Genomic DNA, 19,064 nt, shown 5'->3' with positions numbered 1-19,064 from the left:
TATATATAAGTTCTTTTAACCTTGAGGATGATTTTTTGCACAAACATCAGATTGTGTCTGGGGCAGTTAGTAATGTGATACTTAGAAAACAAAACTAGATATTATTCCAGTATCAGGCAAACATTTTTCACATTTGTTTTTTGCATTTCAAAGATTTCTTTCCATTGAATGGTCAGGTTGGGTTACGATATATTAGGAGCTATTAGATAATATCAATTTCACGTAAGTTCATGTTTGCGTGATTCTGGAATTTGATGAAAACTAGTTATATAAATTTTTAAATGTGTTGGTGACACTTCTGTGGATGATGGAATATAATTATTGATGTAGTAACACTTTTGCTATAGATTACATACTCAGGGAGAGACTGTTCCACTTATTCACTATACCCTTGAACTGTGGAACTTATTTTTCTTTACCGTCCTGTGGCGAGGTTTCGTTAACACGAGGGCACGACCTTTTGTTCCCAAGTGGTAGTCACTGGCAGCCAACCTTATCCAAACATTTTGGGATTTTGAATGTTTTGATCACGCCCCTCGGATCCTTTGGTCTTCAAGTGTGGCGAGTCCCAGTCTGAATAATCCTTCTTCATATGGACGGAATTGTATTTCCGAGACGAGTTTGGTGGCCCTTCCCTGTACCTGTTCCAGTTTCTTTACGTTACCTCTCTCATATGGAGACCATGCTTGAACACAGTATTCAAGACACGGCCTTATCACTTATCATTGACATACATAGGGACCGGCATATCCACATCAAGATGTGTCAGTCTTTTTTTTTTTTTTTTTTATACTTTAAATTATTTATTCTTATTTTATTTATTTATTTATTTTTTATTTATTTATTTATTTATTTTTTTGTCCCAGTGTTGAATTTGCCTTTTCTACAGCCTTAGCTGCCTGTCTTGACAGCTTGAGGTCACCGGCAATAATAACTCCGAGATCTTTTGGATCACATGAAGAATCATTACCCCAGACTGGGTGACAATTCTTCATGTGGGCCATCCTAGGATTTATGATTCTTAGGTTGTACAAGTTGATGACAATAAGCATAATCCTCGTTCAACCTAACCCAGCCTAATCTTTATTCTGCTGTTGATATTTGGCGTACAGGGGTAACAATTCTCCAGGTGGGATCTCATGGGGTGATGATTCTTCATGTGGGCGTCCTGGGGTGGGTGACAGTTCTTGGTGTGACCCGATCTTGTTCCACACGTGTTTTCTCCAGTACTGTCGGTTCCAAACAGTATTCAAAGCTGGGTTGACCCCTCTGGAGGAAATGGTATAGATCACGTGTGTTTGCTAATATTTTAGTACGGGTATTCGTCAACTTACGACCTATGCGACTTACGACTGATCAACTTTATGACCACGAGATGGTGCAATAATATCTAACATTTAATAGAGTAATAGAATTGCAATGTTATGCCTGGCAGTGCAGTACATTACTCCGCACGCTGCGAGACGCGAGTACGATAGTTTTCGCAGGCTGCCGGCAGCGTCAGCATCCCAGCCAGCTAAATATTCTTTCATTTTGTTTGTTTGAAGTAAAATGTTTCCTAATTTTGCATTGCATTTTGTATTTTTGTATGTTTTGCAATTAATAGAATATAACAAACTTTTTATGCCTAGGCTAGTTTGTTGTCGATAACAAAATATGTTCGGTACAGTACTTAAACGAAAAGAATGTGTTTTGTTGAAATAAAAAAAATCCTAATTTTGCCTTACATTTTGTATTTTATGTTTTGCAATTAATAAAATGTAACAGTATTTTTTTATGCCTAGTCTGTTGTCGATGACAAAATGTTCGGCACAGCATTTTGTATTTTTATGTTTTGCGATTAATAAAATGTAACAGTAAACTTTGTTTATGCCTAGTCTGTTGTTGATAACAATATTTTCGGTACAGTACGTAAACGAAAAGAATGTGTTTAGAAATATTTTTTTCCTAATTTTGCTTTACAATGATTTTAATGTAACCAACAAAAAAGGATTTGTAGGTCAAAGATGACAGGACTTTATTCAGTATGCGTAGGACTAGGCTACGTTTCCTAACGAAAATAATAAAAAGTTAATGAATATTAAACAACGTAGCTCAAAGATAATAAGATTTTATTCAGTATGCATACGTTTCGTAAAGAAAGTCTGATGGTAAAATAATACAAAGGTTAACAAATACAGTATTAAATATCATAGGTCAAAGATGATAGGATTTTATTCAATATGCCTAGGCCTAGGCTACGTTTCCCAAAGAAAATCAGATGAAATTATAAAAAGGTTAAAAATACTATACAACATAGTTCAAAGATGCTAAGATTATTTCAGTATGCTAAATATACAATATATATATATTATATAAAGGGTAATATATACTGTATATATAGACCGACTTGCGTCCAGATCGAGTTACGACCTGTCTGTCGGAACCGAACTCAGTCGTAAGTTGACGACTACCTGTATATAAATTTGTTGAGTTGAAAATGAGGGGATGGAGAGGGTGGGGTCGCCGATTTAATGAAGCAGCCTTGCTGTGGATGTACTGTCTTGCGATACTGCCTCTTGATCCAGGTCAGTGGGCGAGATGCAGGGATGACCCGTCATCCAGGAGGTGCCAAGATAAGAGGGTGGAGGGGAGTGGACTGTGATGGGGATGGAATGAGTAGGAGTGTTTTCTTTTTTTTCTATACCTCCCTTGTAATGGGGGAAAAAGCCTTTGGTATAGGTGTATATGTATGATATCGATTTGTAATGTACTACGTGGGCATTCTGCCAAATTTCTGACTCTCTTGGTTTTGGAGCAATGCCAAATTAACCATTCTGGGTACTCCAGCATCATGCAAACATGGGTGGGTATATAACATGAAATTTACGGTGTCCAATAGCTCCTAACCAAATGTAATGTAATCGAACATAATGTAACCGTCCCATAGAAAAGATAGATCATTCAATTTAAAAAAAAAATAAAAATGTTTTTGCATGATACTGTAATAGAACCCCATTCTCACCATCAAACATTGGCTGTGTGACAAATCGATGCAACACCACTGACACACCAATAACACTCGTATCTCCTTTTGATCCTGTGCTTAGGAATGAATGCTAATAACACGACTACGCGTGTTCACTTATGCAAAGTGGTCGAATTTGCTTAGGAATGAACGTGTGTAAAATAAGCTAAGAACCTCGTAAAACTGGAAAATTAATTTCGCAGTTTCGTTGTAAATAAGCAATCCAAGTACAGTGAGTCCTCCTTATACGGTAATTCTTTATCCAGTAAATTCACAGTTACGGTATTTGGTAATTACTACCCTCGATTCTATTTATGGTAAGAAAGATTCACAGATACGGTATCTGCTCATGTTTTGAAGAGGAAAGAGCAGGGAGAAGGTATGTCTGCCATATCCTATTATTACATGCTATAATGGGTTCAGTATACAGTAATTTCAATTTGCAATAAGGTTGTCAGGAACGCATAGGTGCCATATAACGAGGACTTACTGTACGTGTGTTCATTTATGCAAAGTGGTCGAATTTGCTTAGGAATGAACGTATGTAAAATAAGCTAAGAACCTCGTAAAACTGGAAAATTAAGTTTCGCAGTTGCATTGTAAATAATCAAATTAAGCATTAAGTAATGCAGTGCCACGTATGGCTGAATGGTAAACTATATTAAGATTTATAAAATTTATTTATTTTATTATTATTTATATTATATATATATATATATATATATATATATATTTTTCTTCTTTTTCTTTTATCATTATTATATATTTTTCATTCAGCCTAGTCACGGACCAAAATGTCTCCTGTTGGCATGCTCCACCTTTGTAATCCTTTGTAATTTAGTATTTTGTACATAAAGGAAAATGCAATGCATGTGACCACACTGTATTTGCCATGGACCACATGCTCAGGGGAAATGTATCTGTAATTTGTGATAATGTGAGATTTTGGCATCAACATCCTTAACCACTTCAGTATGAGTCAAATTCTCACGCGCAGCATTGGCTGCCATATGTACAATCCATCACACTACTTGCATTATAGAATATAAAGTTGCTGCTGTATTTACTAGTTCTCTCTTACTCTGGGTAATGAAAAGACATGATCAAACCAGTATACAGAATTTGGTGGCAACTCGTGTACAACTACGGAAAATATATAATCAAGACGCTGACTCCGGCATTCTCGTGTACCCAATTACACAGTAATGTACACAGACCTTGCAAGGGGGGCAGGAGGTGCTTTGGGCAGGAAATTGGGCACTTCACTCTTAATTTGTATCATTCGTATTTGGCAACTATCCTGTAGGGTGCAACACCATTTTCCAAATTGTAATTTATGAATGGTAAGAAAATGGAAAAAGCTGTGAGAAATAATTTTTCATTCATTTTTACATATTTTTGTGATGAAGGGCACTTGGGCACAGGGCAAAGGGGCAGGTGTTCGGGCACCCCCAGCACCCCCCCCCCCTCTGCACTCACAGGTAAATACAACTTAGAAACTATTGATAGAGAGGATTTAATATAATGGGATAGTAGAAATACAAGAGTACACGGAAAGAAAATAAAAAGACAGTTATAGAAGAGATCTGAAAAAAAACAGCTTTCCCCACAGAGAAATAGACATTTGGTTGGAACAAGTTAGATGAGAAAGTGGTGTGTGCAAAAACAATACATGAATTTAAAAACAGTCTAGATAAAATGAGATATGAAGACGGGACACCACGAGCATAGCTCCCCTTTTCCCGTAAGATACAACTAGGTAAATACACCTCGTGACGCCTACATAGGCGTCATCGTACCAAAGTGGTTAATGGAGCTTGTGGTAGTTAGGCATCATTCGCAATGTGATTGGCGTATATAGGGACTAATAAGGTCATCGTGTAAGAGAACCGCCCCCCTTGTCATTCCTCTTCTGAACACGTCATCTCAGATTGGTCGCAAGAACTCGCTCTTTTAAGTTATTTGGTAGTTCCTCCCACGTTTTCCACCAGGAGATCCAACAGATGATGATGATGATATGTCCTTCCTCTTACAATAGGTGGCATAGAACACGTCGCACATGAATACAACATAGACGACGTTCCAAAGTTTCTTCATGGAGAGATCTATGGAAGGGCTTAAGATCTGTTGGAAGCTGTTGAGGGTTCTTTGTGTTTCCAGTCAGTTAAACACAAGGCAGTAGTTACATACAGTATCACAGCAATACCCATATTACAGTATTGGTTCATAATTATATTCTTGCTTTATAAAAAAAAAAAAAAAAAAGAATTGGGCAGAAGGTCCAAACAAAATATGATACTCTAAAACCCCCATAAATCGTAATTACTCAAAAGTCAGCAAAGCCGAAACCACCGTGTCGTATTTGAATTCTGACTGTGATGCTGAGTTAGTATACAGTTAACACCCATGCATGCCTAAGCCACCCCAGGACAACTATTACAACTATTGGCTTGCGAAATGATTAAACATATTTATAAAATGCTATTTGATGTCCCTATTGCAGAAAAGACAAGGAGAAAATATTTCATATTCTGTTGATTCTAACACAAAATTCGTACCTTTTGGTAATATATACAGGGCTCCTTTGATCTTTTTTATTATAATTATTTTATCGGCATTGTGGGCAGCATGTCCAGACTAGAATTGCTGCCCCGGGCCATATGCAAACCCCCCCCCCGTGACAGCTCTGTCCATTAGTCGACACAGTTCAGGCTAATGGGTGTTAAATTTGTACATTTGATGTAAATGGTTTAAAATGGTTTATTTTGGCTACAAATTAGGTTACTAGAGATATGACTTATAGAATGTTTACTCTATGGTTCCATCTACCGTTGAGAACCATTAGCAGTAAAAATGCCGACAGATACATCTTCGACCAGTCTTGGAAATACAACAAAATTCCAACGTTCTGAGTAATTAATTATTATGATTTTTTTTTTTTTTTCATCTGACCAAGATATGGACCAAAAGGTCTCCTGTCAGCATGCTCCGCCTTTGTAATCCTTTGCTCCATGTCACCTGGCCTCCAGATTGGCCCACGAGTTGCTTGAAGACAGTCGAGATGTTCAGCGACTTTGTATGCCAGGGCCCTCACATGGGGGGGGGGGGTGCATATGCCCTGGGGCGACACATTGAGGGGGGTGGCAGTTCTAGTCTGGACATGTCGCCCTCAAGGCTGACAAAATGATTATAATAATTAAAAAAAGGTCAGAGGCGCCCTGAATATTTTACCATAATATATGAATTTTGCACGAGAATCAACAATATGTGACATATTTTTCCCTTATCCTTTCAGCAATAGGGAGATTGAATAACATTTCTAAAAAACTGTTTAATTATGTCACAAGCCGATAGCTCTAATAATAGGCAGTAAGGGATGACGGAGATGGGAAATTCTGGTGGGGGAAAGGGGGGGGGGATTTGTCACTGAGAACTTTGCCCTGGAGCAGCACTCAGGCATGTAAAGGCTCTGTTGTACGGTGATTGCAACTAGGATTCTTTGGATCTATGTCTAGTGAAGATGAGGAGGCGTCCTAGGATGAGAAGGATGGATGGTGTAAAAGGGACGTTACGAAAGAGAGGAATGTCTGTTGAGGAAGGACGGGTGAATGGAGAAGGGTTGTGTATGGATGATGCTGTGATGGATGGGGGGCGAGGGAGTATGTATGAGAAATAAATTGACACAGCCCAAAGGGATTTCTCCCCATCTTCTCATTTTCTGCATGAGGGGACAGAGAGTTCGGGTTACTGATTTAATGAAGCGGCCTTGCTGTGGATGTGCTGTGTCTTGCGACACTGCCTCTGATCCAGGGCGGTAGACAGGATGCAGGGATGACCCGTCATCCACGAGGTGCCAAGATAAGAGGATGGAGGGGAGTAGAGTATATAGGGAATGGAATGGGTGGGAGTGGTTTCCCTGCCTTTTTCTATTGGCTACCTCCCTTGTAAGGGGGATAAAAGACTTTGGTGTATGTACGTATGTCTAGGTCTATTCTCTGTTGCTCTCATAAGCTGGATTGTGGTCTGAATGCTGATGTGCAGGGGGTCACCGCAATTCGACCGTTCGCAATTCGAATTATCGCAAATTCAACAGTAGCTAATTTATACCCAACCCTCAAGGTTCGACAGCCAGACTCGACAATTCGACATTCAAATCCCACGCGCCACGCACCCGGTCGAATTTGCCGCCACTCTGTCTCACTCTCGCCCCAGCCATCGTCGAGGCAAGCCACGCTCCGCTGTTCCACCTCCACCATGCCGCGCAAATCCACCTCTGGCCCCACCCCTAAGAAACACACTTTCCTGCCTTTCAAAGATAAGCTTGAGCTTATAAGAAAGTGTGAGGCAGGTATGGCTCATTCTGCCGTTGCAGCGGAAATGGGTGTCCCGAGATCAACAGTATCAATGATTTGAAAGAACAGGGACAAGTACCTCCAGGCCGCTGCATCAACATCTTCCACGACTTCCCTTGTTCTCTGTGGCTCAAGGGACTCCCGTCTCGACATGATGGGGGACATGTTGATCAAGTGGATAGAGGACAGGGCACAATGCAAGATGCCGATCAGCATGGGGCTCGTGCAGAAGCGTGCCTTGTCACTGTGGGAGAACTTGCAGGCCTCAACATCCACCACCAAAAATGTACTATACAGCAGCTTAATGTGTTTAATAAACAAAATTAGATATAAATGAAGCCTTTAATATTACTGATTTAGTCTAAGTGTTTTTTAGAGGTCATAGTGATATTTTTGGGGGGTCTGGGCTAGAGGTCGGTCCCTATCCCCCCTAATTACAATGTATTCCTATGGGAAAAACTGCATCATGATTCGACAAAACCCAGGTTCGACCGATGATAGACCGCCCCATCCCTGTCGAATTGCGGTGACCCCCTGTACTGTTCTTGTGGGAGGGTTTTCTCGGTAGGGCTGATGTTGGGGTGTTTAGTGGAGTGAGATTACAAAGGATTACAAAGGCAAAGCATGCCGACAGGAGACCTTTTGATCCATATCTAGGTCGGATGCAAAAAAAAAAAAAAAAATGTTTGTTTGTGTTTTTTCCTGTGATCTGTGTGTTATTATATGAGTATATTGCATAAGATTTGTGACAGGTTGTAGATGTTTGAGTATTGCGACAAGCGTAAGAGACTAAGGGGTCTTTCATAGAACTTGTGTGCCTCTCATTTTCTTTTGCTGTTATTTTTGTCATTACCCAGACTGGCCAAGCAATCCAGTCTCCCTTAGTAACGGCATGGCTGGAGTGGAGTTTTCCTACAAATCCCGTGTAGAGTTTATATTGTGTTGTTGGCATGCGTGATTGTGTACAGCGCTCTCTTCCATACTGTGTTGTACAGTATGGGGTGAAGTGTCACATCCTGGACAGTTATCTGTGATAAGAATGAAGGAGACTGCAAGAGACCATAAGGCTTACACTAGGCAGCTCCATATCCATCACCACCTGTCATCCCCATCCATAAAGTTGTCTAATAGTTTCTTAAAACAATTGATAGTTTCAGCACTTACTACATGGTTACTAAGTTTATTCCATTTGTCGACCACCCTATTAGTAAACCAAGTCTTGCCTATTTCCTTCATAAATCTAAATTTGTCCAGCTTAAATCCATTACTGCGAGTCCTGCCCTGTTGTTTTAATATGATGACCTTGTTTGCATCGCCCTTGTTAAAGCCTTTGGTCCACTTGATCACCTGTATTAGATCACCCCGCACTCTGCGTCTTTCCAGAGAGTGTAAGTTAAGGTGCCTAAGCCTCTCTTTGTAAGGCAAATTTCTGAGTCCATGTATCATTTTGTGGTCATCCATCATCTTCTGGTAACTTAGAAAGGCTAGATGGTGTCCAAATTGCAGCCTGGCCATGTGGGTTCTGTCCTCTCGGGGAAGGGAGGATTCCGAGGGGTCTGACACACAGCAGTGTGGTGTCTTTAAAGCACCAGTCGCATCAAGGTTACGACCTGTTTCCGACCACCTTTGATGGTGGCACTCTTGTTTGTTTCTCTCATGGTTAGCGCCAGGTGGCTATTTCATATTCATCTACTTCATGACAGGGGAGGAGATTCATTCCAATTGCATCATTATCTTGAATTCTTTTTATAAACAGAGGAACAGCACAAATCAGCCTGGTCACTGGTGGTCGGAAATAGGTTGTAACCTTGGTGTGACTGGACCCTAAGTTTCAATTTCATTTGCTGTTCTCTGGGCCGGGGGGGTTTGGATCCAATGTTTAAGTATTCTATTGGGATCAGTATTATGCTTAGTTATGACTTTGGCCACAATGTTGCCGTTAGGTTTCGCAATCACAGCATTGTCATGTAAACCATCATGAAAACCACTCATGACAACTGCACAGTTGCGAGACTGTGGTGTTGCCATGGCCAGAGTTGTGACTGTGTAAACCCGCACTAAAATGATGGCCGAGTCAAAATAGAATGTCTGCTTCCTCAGAACTCATCAGTGTTGGTTATGAATCAAAGAAACATCCAGTAGTGAAACTGAAGGTTTTCCATCATGCAAGAGTTCTAAAATCCCAGACCCCACTTATGGTATGTGCATGTCTTTCACCATACATACTAACCACTTCATTATGAGTCAAACATAATCAGGACACTGATGGCAGCATCCTCGTACATTCACTCGCACCTCGTGACACATACATAGGTGTCATTATATTCTAGGGTTTAAGACCTGACAGTGAAGATCAAGAAGAATAAACATACCAAGATCAACAGTAAACACATAAAGCACATGAATATTTTGCTGAAACCACAAGGAAATCAAAGATTGGAATACTAAACCTTTTCGTTTATTTAAGACATTTTCAAAGTACATAGTTACACAACAAAGTACAGATTAAATACAATAGTGTAGAGAACAGGAGAGGTCACTCAACAAAAATTCCTAAGAATTGTCTTACAAAGGAACAAAAATAGAAATAATAAGAATAATAAAGACAAGAAAAAGTAAATAAAATGGGTGATAGTTGACACAGGTGACGAAAGGTCACACAAGATGGCCAAGGCGGAGCTTTGTGACGTCCTACAATTTGATTGATGACAAAATTATCAAGTTTGTAAAGACCAGTGCTTAAATTAAAAAAAAATAATAATATCAGTAACAAGCACAAGTTTTTACCAGAGACACTAATCGTGGTATATAAACAGCCATGAAGAACTATACCTGACTACATTAAAAAAAAAAAAAAAAACTACTCAAAACAGCTGTAAGAATAATAATGATAATAACTTAAAGCATCTTGTAGTATCTATGTTTGGAAGTTAAAGTCCTCCCCAAAGAATGATAATGACAGCTATATGGTTCTGTGTAAGAGCCTTCAATCACGCATGTAACACAACCACCAGCAACAAACTATTCAAACATCAACAAAAACCATTTACCTGAACCATGCATCTGTCTAAGAACACTTGCTGGCACAGTGGTAGAGTTCCTGGCCACCACTACAGCAGTGTGGGTTCAAATCCCACCCAGGACTGAAATAATTTCAGTATTGCTGCGCTGCAATTCATTACTCCAACTCTCATGGGCAGGGAGTTTGGGGTGTGTGCACATGTAAGGTCACAGCCTTACCCATAGATCGGTCTTATATAATCTTTGAGATCTCTTCTGGGAGGGAAATAGCTGTCAATCACGAGTCCAACATGTGATCCAAGACCGTGGTGAACCACATAATATTCCTAGATCACAAAACCAGCATTCCGTACTACCCCTGACTCCCGTACACATCAGCCCAACCAACCAACCAAAAAAGAAAAAAAAGAAAAATCCTTCCCACTACAAGCAAGGCTCACACTGGTGTGGGTGTGTCCATGCCACTGCCTAGCTCTGAAACTGGCTCAGTTTAAAAGTGCGGAGGTAATTACAATGTATTAAACTCTAGCGATAGTTAGATCCATCCCTGATTATGCGGTAGTTTTGGTCTCCGTCCTACAGAATGAACATCAATTCACTAGAATCAGTACAGAGAAGAATGACCAAAATGATACATGGACTCAGAAATTTGCCTTATGAAGAGAGGCTTAGGCACCTTAACTTACACTCTCCGGAAAGACACAGAGTGCGGGGGTGATCTAATAGAGGTGTTCAAGTGGATCAAAGGTTATAACAAGGGTGATGCAAACAAGGTCATCATATTAAAACAATAGGGCAGGACTTGCAGTAATGGTTTTAAACTGAACAAATTTAGATTTAAGAAGGAAATAGGCAAGAAATGATTTACTAATAGGGTGGTCGACGAATGGAACAGACTTAGTAACCATATAGTAAGCGCTGAAACTATCAGTTGTTTCAAGAAACGATTAGACAACTTTATGGATGGGGGGGATGACAGGTGGTGATGGATACAGAGCTGCCTAGTGTAGGCCTTGTGGTCTCTTGCAGTCTCCTTCATTCTTATGTTCTTATGTTATGTACAAGCAAGACCCACACTGGCATGGTGACAAAAGCATTGCCTCGGATACAATCACCATGCAGAAGACTCAGAACACCTTGTCTTACATTACCCTACTCTAGCCTTACCCAGACGGCAACGTAATATCTTCTCATTGAATGTCTCTTGGGGCAATCCGGTGGTTGTTGTCTGCGATGTATTAGTGTGGGATCATTTCGCTGTCATCAATCAAAAGTAGGAGGAGGATGGGTGGAATGGTTATCAATTGTCCGTACGTGAAATGGTGGAAGAAACGCGATTGAATTACGCATGGGGTTGTGACCGCATCTTTTACGCAGTCAATATTTTACTGACTAGTGACGTTCCAGCAGATGAGTCACTTTTAACAAAGGATTATACAGTGAGTCCTCCTTATACGGTAATTTTTTATCTGGTAAATTCACAGTTACGGTACTTGATAATCACTACCCTCGATTCTATTTACGGTAAGAAAAATTCAGATACGGTATATGCTAGATATTTTGAAGATGAAAGAGCAGGGTGTAGGTACGTCTGCCATATCCTATTATTACATGTTATAATGGGTTCGGTATATGGTAATTTCAATTTGCGGTAAGGTTTTCAGGAACGCATATGTACAGTATAATGAGGGCTTATTGTAAAAGTATTACAAAGGAGGAGCATGCCGACAGGAGACCTTTTGGTCCATAACTAGGTCAGATGCAGAAACAAATATAATGATAAAGAAAAGAAAATAAAGTAGAATAAAAAATTTAATAATATAAATAATAATAAATATGATAAATAAATGCATAGGTATAGTTAAATGATAAACAAACAGGTAAATAGTAAATAATAGTAAATTGACAGATAAATAATGATAAATGAAAATCAAGCAAATAATAAACAAGCAGACAATAACAAACAAATAATATAAAGTAAATGAAAATAAGCTTCTATTGTTCCATAACTCTCGGCTTCACCACCTCCGTGACCACGGGCTCAATGCTACTATGGCACCTTTACATGTTGGCGGCTTTCTTTTTCTTTATTTGTTTGGTAATTATATAAATAGTGCAAATAAATACTTAGTCATTGTGTGACATATGGTGGGTCTAATGTATATAGCAAAGATAAAGGTCTAGGGCCAAGTTTATTCCTGACTGGTTTCACTTATAGCTTCTTCAGAGGAATGATGATGCTGACAGTGGGGTCGGGCTACTATGTATACCGTCAGCGTTATCCAGGACACTGCTTCTGACCCAGGGCAGTGGACAGGATGCAGGGATGACCCGTCATCCAGGAGGTGCCAAGATAGGAGGGAGGGAGGAGGGTGAAGGGGAGTGGAATATATGGGAAATGAAATGGGTGGGAGTGATTTCTATGCCTTTTTCTTTTTGGCTACCCCCCGTGTAAGGGGGAAAAAGCCTTTGGTATATGTATGTATGTTATCCAGGATCATCATCCCTCTGAAGAAGCTACGAGGGCAGTTCCAAAAGTAATGCCTCTTATTTTTTCACTCATAACTCAAAAAGTTGAAGAGCTATGAAGATGGGAATGGCACCATTAAAACAAGCGAATGTTTTTGCTCCAGAATTCATTTCCCCACATAAACTACACCATTCCCCCATCCCCCACTTTTGCCAGCGATTAGCAAGGGCCTGTGCATGGCTGTCCGGTACGTAATTTGTCACTCACATCTCTGTCGCCACTCCGGAATCGACAAACCCATCTCCTAACCATGCTAATGTTAAGTGCCTCAGCTCCGTAAACGTTCACCAAGTGTCCATGAATGTCGAATGGTTCCCCTTCTACTGCGTTGAGGAATTCAATGACACATCTCTGCCTCTGACGCACATCCATGACAGGGGTTACCTAATTAGACCGTCACACCGTCAATATTCGCAACAGAGAGATAAGAAAATTCAGTTTATGTGCGCTAAGGTTCGGTTATTATAACACTGCCATAAATAATTCCTACAGATTCCTTGGTGCATAATGATCAAATAGGAGGCATTACTTTTGGAACTGCCCTCGTATAAGTGAAACCGGTCGGGAATAAATTTGGCCCTAGACTGGTGTCTTTCTCTTCCTCCTTCCTCAAAGATAAAAGAGTGACCCACGAACAAAGATCCTAAAGCAGCAGTGTATGCCTGTTTTTAGATAGATAGACAGACAGACTTTATTTGGGAAAGAATCAATATACATGAAGTGCAGATAATGGCAAGAACACATAGTTCGAAATAACAATTGAAACTTCCCGAGGATAACACAAAAAAGCATGTACGCTTATTTCCATTGTGGTCCTCATTAGATTGTTATTCTACACTAAGTCATATAGTAGGATGTTGTAGATGTTTGATTAGTCTGTTGCTGCTGGGAGCAATTTCTTGTTGTATCCTGTGCACTGTGCTTGTGTGATCAGTGATGCATAGGTTTGAGAGTCATTGCATGGAGATGTGTGTGCCAATCAGTCATGTGCATTGCTGTATAGAGGGTTTTGGTATGTGAGTGTAGATTTTTTTTTTTTTTTTTTTTTGTGTGTGTGTGACGACTGTTTTTGCTCTCCAAGTCCTGTGCCGATACCTGTTCCGAGTGTGTTTAATTTTCTTGTTTGGCTTTACTGTGAAACCTTTTGTATTAGGATCAACATCAGAGAAACTGTGCCAGAGGTGATGTTCATGCATTATGCTGAAGGTAACTGAACAACTGGTAAATATTAATGAGTATATTTTTTATAACACTTGTGCCTATTAATGCTTGTCAGTTGGTCAGGATTTTTCTGCTTCACACGCACCATCTCCGTCATATTCCTGAAGTATTTATGTTTATCAAATTGCCACAGTCCTCTGTAGTCCCTCTGTGCTGTTTTCATTGAAAGAATTATTTTTTCATTAAATATCAGAAGTCTTGCATTTGTTATGGTTGTAGTAAGAGTCATTATACAGGTACTCAAAGGTATTGACATTTTAATCCAGACCAGAGGCTGAAAGAGCCTCGTGAGAAGGAGGTTATCATCTCAGACAAGATCCTCTCTCCCTGCTGTCAGTCTCCAAAATATATCAACACTCCCTGAGGGGCCGACACTGTCTCAGACTGTGCTAAATATCTCTCTCTCTCTCTCTCTGTATTTGCTTAGTTGTATTTTACAGGACTAGACCTATGCTCATAGTGACCCGTTTTTGTATCTCCGCATCCAGTTTATTCTTAAAATCTTGTATAGTTTTGGCACTCGCTGTTTCCCCGTTTAGTTTGTTCCAGACTTCAATCAGTCTGTGTGGGAAGCTATTCTTTTTCAAATCTCTTCTGTAACTGTCCTTCTTTAGCTTCTTCTTGTGTCCTTTTGTTTCTCTTCTGTCCCATTAATAAGTCGTTGTGTATGTGTGTGTGTGTGTGTGTGTGTGTCAGTTTCAAACATATTTCCTCCACATTTTCATATAAGGGAAACTGACAACTGGTGGCTGCCTCCCTCATACTATTACTACTGCAACCCAGTAAGACAGAAACTGTCCTACATTAGTACACATACATACATATACCAAAGGCTTTTTCCCCCCCTACAAGGAAGATAGTCAAAAAACAAAGGCATAAAATCCACTCCCACCCATTCCAACATTATCACATTCCACTCCCCTCCACCCTCTTCCCTCCCTCTTATTTTGGCACCTCTTGGATGATGGGTCATCCCTGCATCTCGCCCACTGCCCTGGGTCAGAAGTAGTGTCACAAGACACAGCATATCCACGGCAAGGCTGCTTCATTAAATCAGCGACCCCCCTCCACATTAGTACAAAACAGAAAATAGTTCAAGGTTTCTTCCCGTAGATGCCTTTAGGCAGGTACAATGAGTCCTCCTTATACAGTAATTCTTTATCCGGTAAATTCACAGTTAAAGTATTTGGTAATTACTACCCTCGATTCTATTTACAGTAAGAAAAATTCACAGATACAGTATCCGCTAGATATTTTGAAGAGGAAAGAGCAGGGAGAAGTTACGTCTGCCATATCCTATTATTACATGTTATAATGGGTTTGGTATACGGTAATTTCAATTTGCGGTAAGGTTTTCAGGAACACATATGTACTATGAAACGAATACTTATTGTACAAGGACTGTCGAGTCAGTAGCTGTGGGTCCGCAGGTTTCCCGCATAGTGATATTTGGGGCCAGGGCCCTGACATGGGTAAGTGCCGCCCTCCCCCCCACCACCACTACCACCACCACCTTCTTCCACATCTGATGGTCACTAGCATGATTCACATGTAACATTCATCCACAAAACAATGTTTATTACACACATCATTCATATACACAACTCATGATAAATAAATCATGCATTAAAAGTACATTAGGGGGAATTTGTTTTACCTTTTCACCAAAAGTGCTGCCCCCCCCAAAAAAAAAAAATTGTGCTGCCCTGGGGCATTGCACCCCCTTCCCCCCCCCCCTACCCCTCCCCTGGTCAGGGCCCTGTTTGAGGCAAGAGTTATCGTTATTTAGATCACAACATTAATGATAATAATATATGGTTTATTGGGTGTAGCAGCATTACTGCTGAAAATATACAACCTACAGAATTATGAAATTATAAAATGTAATAGTGAAAAGATGTTACAAGCATTAAAAAAAAAAAAACAGTAAGCTAAGGAATAGCCGTGTTGTTTAACATTGTTATTTCTTGTTGTTGATTAAGTCAACAAATGTCGGTATGGGGCTCTTGTTATACCGGTCGGTGTGTGCTTTGATTGGCTTGATGGTATTGTGGTGACGTACCTGTTGCCATGGTAGCGGTGCTAAGGGGGGGGGGCGGGGTTAGCAGGACATAATTTGAAGTACGTGATCTTATTGTATTGGTAATACTTTTTTCTTTTCTTTTCCATGCAGTGTATGTGGAGGTGTTACAAGCATCTGATAAATTCTGTTTTATTGCAGTTTGATGGAGATGCGCAAGGGGGGTCTGCCAGCACCACCATCACCCAGTTCGTGAAGTGCTTGCGAGGAAGAGTCGAGACGCAGAGACAATGATGGAGGTAATCGAAATCAAGGATGACGACGATGAGGTAGTAGAAGAACCGCAACCCTTTACTTACCCATCCTACGACTCCATTTTTGACCGGGAGAGCCTTCACAGGCAATATCTCCTGGCACGCCTCAGGGCACAGTCGGCAGCGTCATTTTTCTGCGACGCCCCCTTTGCTAAACCCTTCTTCTGCGAGGCGCCTTCAATAAAACCCGAAATGTATGACCCGTCGGCAGCCAAGCCCATGTACTGCGAGAATTCGCCGGTCGAGTCCATGCTGTGCAACCCTCCCATGACGAAAGCCATGTCGTGCGAGGAGACGCCCACGGCCAAAGCCCTTCTGTGCGACAGCCCTCCTCCCAAACCGACGTGCGAAAACCCTCCACCGCCCAATCCCGCATGTAACAACCCCATGGCCAAGCCTATGTTCTGCGAGACGCCCCCAACAAACGCGGAGCTCCTCCGGCAGCACCTGAGATACCACGTAGGGAACGTTTCGGTTCAGTGCACGTACTGCGCGAGCAAGTTCTCGAACCACAACAGTTACGTCAACAAGCAGGTCGAAGAGAAGATTCACAAATGCCATTTTTGTGATACGATATTCTCCCGGATCGACAGCCTCAAAAGACACGTGCGGACACACACGGGAGAGAAGCCGCACCACTGTTCGTTCTGCGACGCAAAGTTTGCGGTCCACAGTCACCTCAAGAGTCACATCCGGAGACACACGGGCGAGAAACCGCACAAGTGTCATTTTTGCGAGTCTGCTTTCTCCCGCATCGACAGCCTCAAGCGTCACATCAGGACACACACGGGAGAAAAACCTCACAAGTGCAGCTTTTGTGAGGCCGAGTTCTCTGTCCAGAGTCACCTCAAAACCCACATCCGAAAACACACCGGCGAACGGCCACACAAATGCACGTTCTGCGATGCCGCCTTCTCCCGTCCGGACAGTCTCAAGAGGCATATCAGAATCCATTCAGGAGATAAACCTCAGAGGTACACGCTTTGCGTCTCTGCTTTCTCGGAAAACCAGCTGGACAAGGACCTGCTCCGAAATAACGTGCCCGACGGCACACCTTTCAAGTGTACGCTTTGCGATGCTGCATTTTCCGTCAGTGAAAGTCTCTATCTCCATTACAGAACTCATGCAATAGATGACGACGACGTCGAGTCGGTGATGCAGGAAGCCGCAGACCCTCAGGTGAAGGAAGAATCGTGTTCGGTGATGGAAGACTCAGGTCGTGCCATGATGGACGAGTCCAAGTATGCCATGATGGCAGAGTCCAAGTGTACATTAGCAGAAAAATCCAAATGTTCGTTATTGGAAGAGTCCCACGGCTGTTCGATGATGGAGGAGTCCAATTGCAACCTGTGCGTGCCTGGCTTTCCGCAGCAGACAGCCTGTAGCAGCATATGAGATTACGCATACCACGAGTCTTGCCAACATGAACACGTACAGTCCAGCTTCCTCTGAAGGTCGGACGGACTAGAATCGCAGCTGCCCACTTGGACAAGGAGTTCCTCACGCCACGTGCGAGATGTGCCGTTTCACACATTCTGGAAAAGGTGGCGCGGCAGTGTCACGAAACCTTAAATACCTTTTCCATGGTTCCTGATGAAGTGGTGTCGCGAAGAACGCACGGCACCACGGCAGGAGTGTGACAAAAACGTCGTGAAATGGCTAACACGTGATAACTTTGGCATCGGTCTTGTACTGTTGGGGCATGTGATGCTTGCAGAAGACTTGCTCGTTGTTTGTGCTACGGCATGTGAACGCGAACGAACAACGTCAAAGGATCGTCAGCTCCAATGTGCTCTTCCTGCTGCGGTTTTACGTGCGCAAGAATTCTCATAAACATTCCACGAGACATGCCGGTGTAAAGGCAAGGGGGACAAAGCGTCGCAAGAATGACGACAGAGTTGCAGGGGGGGTGGGCAGTACACGAGTCTGACGCTTCAGTGGATGATTAGCTAACCCGCGTAGTATTTATACTGCGCATATCTTTGATATGAATTCAGTATACATTAGCATTAAGAAAACTACATCACATGCCCACTCTTGCAGTTATCAAAAAACTGGAATCGTACTACCTACTCTCTCTCTTTTCTCTGTTCAATTTCTCTTAATTTACTCTCCCACTTGCTCCCTCCTCCCCCACCTCTCTCTCTCTCTCTCTCTCTCTCTCTCTCCCTCTCTCTCCTCCCTGCTCTCCTCTCTCTCCAATCTCCTCTTCTCTCTCCAATCTCCTCTTCTCTCTCCAATCTCCTCTTTCTCCACTCTCCTCTTTCTCCACTCTCCTCTTTCTCCACTCTCCTCTTTCTCCTCTCTCTCTCTCTCTCTCTCTCTCTCTCTCTCTCCTCTTTCTCCTCTTTCTCCTCTTTCTCCACTCTCCTCTTTCTCCACTCTCCTCTTTCTCCTCTCTCTCTCTCTCCTCTCTCTCCTCTCTCTCCTCTTTCTCCTCTTTCTCCTCTTTCTCCTCTCTCTCTCTCTCTCTCTCTCTCTCTCTCTCTCTCTCTCTCTCTCTCTCTCTCTCTCTCTCTCTCTCTCCACTCTCCTCTTTTTCCTCTCTCCTCTCTCTCCTCTTTCTCCTCTCTCTCCTCTTTCTCCTCTCTCTCTCTCT

The 19,064-nt window shown here is 41.7% G+C and overlaps 1 protein-coding gene across 8 annotated transcripts in view; it reads left to right on the top strand.

The window, feature by feature from the left end:
• Positions 1–18,670, top strand: part of LOC143031468 (uncharacterized) — a 20,288-nt gene extending 1,618 nt beyond the window's left edge. For all 8 annotated transcript variants that reach the window (XM_076195326.1, XM_076195328.1, XM_076195333.1 and 5 more), the window contains exon 2: positions 16,353–18,670. In XM_076195326.1, the coding sequence (XP_076051441.1) occupies positions 16,442–17,860 (1,419 nt within the window). In that variant the 5' untranslated portion in view covers positions 16,353–16,441 and the 3' untranslated portion in view covers positions 17,861–18,670. The remainder of the gene's footprint in view (positions 1–16,352) is intronic.
• Positions 18,671–19,064: the final 394 nt, after the last annotated feature.

Source organism: Oratosquilla oratoria, chromosome 12, assembly GCF_046742065.1.
Source record: "Oratosquilla oratoria isolate Oo_2021 chromosome 12, ASM4674206v1, whole genome shotgun sequence".
NCBI classification, from domain to species: Eukaryota; Metazoa; Arthropoda; class Malacostraca; order Stomatopoda; family Squillidae; genus Oratosquilla; species Oratosquilla oratoria.
Note: the sequence above shows the minus strand (reverse complement) of the source record. Positions and strands in the feature narration are given on the sequence as shown.